Genomic DNA, 3,200 nt, shown 5'->3' on the forward strand with positions numbered 1-3,200 from the left:
CAGGGGTCCTCAAACTTTTTAAACAGGGGGCCAGTTCACTGTCCCTCAGACAGTTGGAGGGCCGGACTATAGTTTAAAAAAAAAAACTATGAACAAATTCCTATGCACACTGCACATATCTTATTTTGAAGTAAAAAAACAAAACGGGAACAAATGCAATATTTGTATTTGCATGTGGCCCATGGGCCGTAGTTTGAGGACCCCTGCTGAAGGGTGACTCATTCCGTTCCCGGTCAAGGACACGTACCTGGGTTGCAGGTTCCATCCCTGGCCCCACCGATCGATGTTTCCCTTGAGCGTTGATGTTTTCCTCCCTCTCCGTTCCTCTCTCTCTCAAAATCAATGAAAACATATCCTCGGGCGAGGATTAAAAGAAGAATCACCTAAGTTGTCAATACAGTGGAAGACTTCTAATAACCCGGTGGGAGGGGGGGGCAAATGCATCGTGAAAAGTTGGGTCACTAGTGGGGAGATAATGAATATGTTTTGTTGCATCGCTGAATCGCAGCCAGGTCAGACCCTCCATTTAAACAAAGCTTTTTGAGACTCGATCCCCAGTAGAGGAGGTACAGGAGGCAGCCGATCAATGACTCTCTCTCATCATAGATGTTTCTATCTCTCTCCCTCTCCCTTCCTCTCTGAAATCAATAAAAAATATATTTATTTTAAAAGAGAGAGAGAGAGAGAGCATAGCATCCCCTGTCCCCATGAGTAGCCCCTCCCTTTCCCGGCACCTCTTCAGCCCGATCCTGAATTTCCCAGGCCTTGGCCTGGGTGCCGCCTCCCGCCTGCTTCTCTGCCTGGGGAGCCGGCAGGAGACCTGAAGGGTCCAGGATCCCGCTGGTCTTGTGTGCACGTTGAATGCGTCTCTAAGGAAAAGCTCGGGGGGGGGCGGTGGAAATCTGGGCGTTCAGTGGAGTCGGGGTGATCTGCGGGGTTCCACCACTGACGGTGGCCATGATACCATCACCACCGGGGACTACAGAGACGGACATGAGCACCGGCTGGTCCTCGAGGGATTCGTGTTGCTTCTTGGCTGCTCGCGGGGCTGGTCCTTCCTACCGTTGATTTTCCGCGTTGGAGGGGAGGCATCCCGGCTGGATGGGATGCGCCCCCAGATCCCTGACAGTCCCGTGTGCTGGTCCCCCCCTCCCCCAGGTCATGAAACGGGTGCGCACGGAGCAGATTCAGATGGCCGTGTCCTGCTACCTCAAACGCCGGCAGTACGTGGACACCGACGGTCCCCTGAAGCAAGGCCTGCGCCTGTCCCAGACCCCCGAGGAGATGGCAGCCAACCTCACAGGTGGGGGCGGGCCGCTCCGGGCGGGCGAGCTGGAGAGGGGGACGCATGGCAAGGTCCCTTCCGCTCTGAAGCCAATGAACATAGATATTTTTTTTTAAATACCACCATTGCCCGGCCGGCGTGGCTCAGGGGTTGAGCGTCGACCTACGAACCAGGAGGTCACAGTTCAATTCCCAGTCAGGGCACATGCCCGGGTTGCGGGCTCCATCCCCAGTAGGAGGCAGCCGATCCATGATTCTCTCTCCTCATTGATGTTTCTATCTCTCCTCTCCCCCTCCTCTCTGAAGTCAATAAAAATATATATTTTTAAAATATCACCATTGATAGCCTTGAAACGAGGAGAGAATGCTGGTTTTAAAAGGAAAGGACGTTCTCAGGACACACACGAAAATTATACATTTAAATACATAGTAAAAATGTGAAGTTGAGGACGCCCCCAGGAAGCAGAGCAGAAAGACCAGTGGGATATGGGGGGGGAAGATGAAAGATCAGTTCAGGAATCTGCCCTGGAAGCAGTAGGAGAGCCAGAGAGAAAGCAGGGGAATCAACAAAATGATTCCAGCCCGGCCGACGTAGCTCAGCTGTTGAGTATTGGCCCATGAACTAGGAGGTCCCGGGTTCGATTCCCAGTCAGGGCACATGCCCGGGCTGCGGGCTCGATGATCCCCAGTCGGAGTTGTGCAGGAGGCAGCCCATCAGTGATTCTCTCTCATCATTGATGTTTCTATTTCTCGCCCTCTCCCTTCCCCTCTCTGAAATCAATAGGAATATATTTTTTTATATATATTTTATTGATTTTTTACAGAGAGGAAGGGAGAGGGATAGAGAGCCAGAAACATCGATGAGAGAGAAACATCCATCAGCTGCCTCCTGCACGCCCCCCACTGGGGATGTGCCCACAACCAAGGTACATGCCCTTGACCGGAATCGAACCTGGGACCCTTGAGTCTGCAGGCCGACGCTCTATCCACTGAGCCAAACCGGTTCTGGCGGAATATTTTTTTTAAAAGAATAATAATAATTCTTTTTCCGTCCCCATCTGTGTGTCTTCTCCGCCTTAGTCCAAACAGAGTCTGGCTGTGCCAACATCGTGTCCGCCGCCCCGTGCCAGGCCGAGCCCCAGCAGTATGAAGTGCAGTTCGGGCGGCTGCGGAATTTCCTCACCGGTGAGTACCCGGCACCCGGAGCCTTGTCCGATAAAGAACAAGTCATGGGGATTTTCCTCGGAGCCTGTTACGTTCCAGGCACGGTGTTGGGTTAGAGAATCAAAGGTAGTTTACCGCCCTGACCGGTTTGGCTCAGTGGATAGAGCGTCGGCCTGTGGACTCAAGGGTCCCAGGTTCGATTCCGGTCAAGGGCATGTACGTTGGTTGCGGGCACATCCCCAGTGGGGAGTGTGCAGGAGGCAGCTGATCGATGTTTCTCTCTCATCGATGTTTCTAACTCTCTATCCCTCTCCCTTCCTCTCTGTAAAAAATCAATAAAATATATTTAAATTTTAAAAAAAAGAAATATTAAAAAAAAGTAGTTTACCACTTGCCTCAAACTTATGGTCTTCGGAATTTCTGAGAGAGTTGAAGGACAAGGCTAAAGTTTGCAAGGGTGAGGGCTCTGGGTGTATTTTTGTGGTATTGTATATATATATATATTATTGATTTCAGAGAGAAAGGGAGAGGGAGAGATAGAAACAGCAATGAGGAGAGAGAACCATGGATCGGCTGGCTCCTGCACGCCCCACACTGGGGATCGAGCCCGCAACCCGGGCATGTGCCCTTGACCGGGAATCGAACCGTGACCTCCTGGTTCACAGGTCGACGCTCAACTGCTGAGCCATGCCGGCCGGGCTTTATTGGGCTCATATTTCAGTCACCAGCCTCAGAAAACAGGGTCCTGGCAC

General features: G+C 51.8%; 1 protein-coding gene across 1 annotated transcript in view; it reads left to right on the forward strand.

Moving 5' to 3' along the window:
• Positions 1 to 633: 633 nt before the first annotated feature.
• TAF5L (TAF5-like RNA polymerase II, p300/CBP-associated factor (PCAF)-associated factor, 65kDa) overlaps positions 634 to 3,200 on the forward strand; it is a 7,673-nt gene continuing 5,106 nt past the window's right edge. The window contains exons 1-2 of the mRNA XM_014535997.1: positions 634 to 1,303; positions 2,365 to 2,469. Coding sequence (XP_014391483.1) covers positions 1,102 to 1,303; positions 2,365 to 2,469 — 307 coding nt within the window. The 5' untranslated portion in view covers positions 634 to 1,101. The remainder of the gene's footprint in view (positions 1,304 to 2,364; positions 2,470 to 3,200) is intronic.

This window comes from Myotis brandtii, unplaced genomic scaffold (assembly GCF_000412655.1).
Source record: "Myotis brandtii unplaced genomic scaffold, ASM41265v1 scaffold1026, whole genome shotgun sequence".
Taxonomy (NCBI): domain Eukaryota; kingdom Metazoa; phylum Chordata; class Mammalia; order Chiroptera; family Vespertilionidae; genus Myotis; species Myotis brandtii.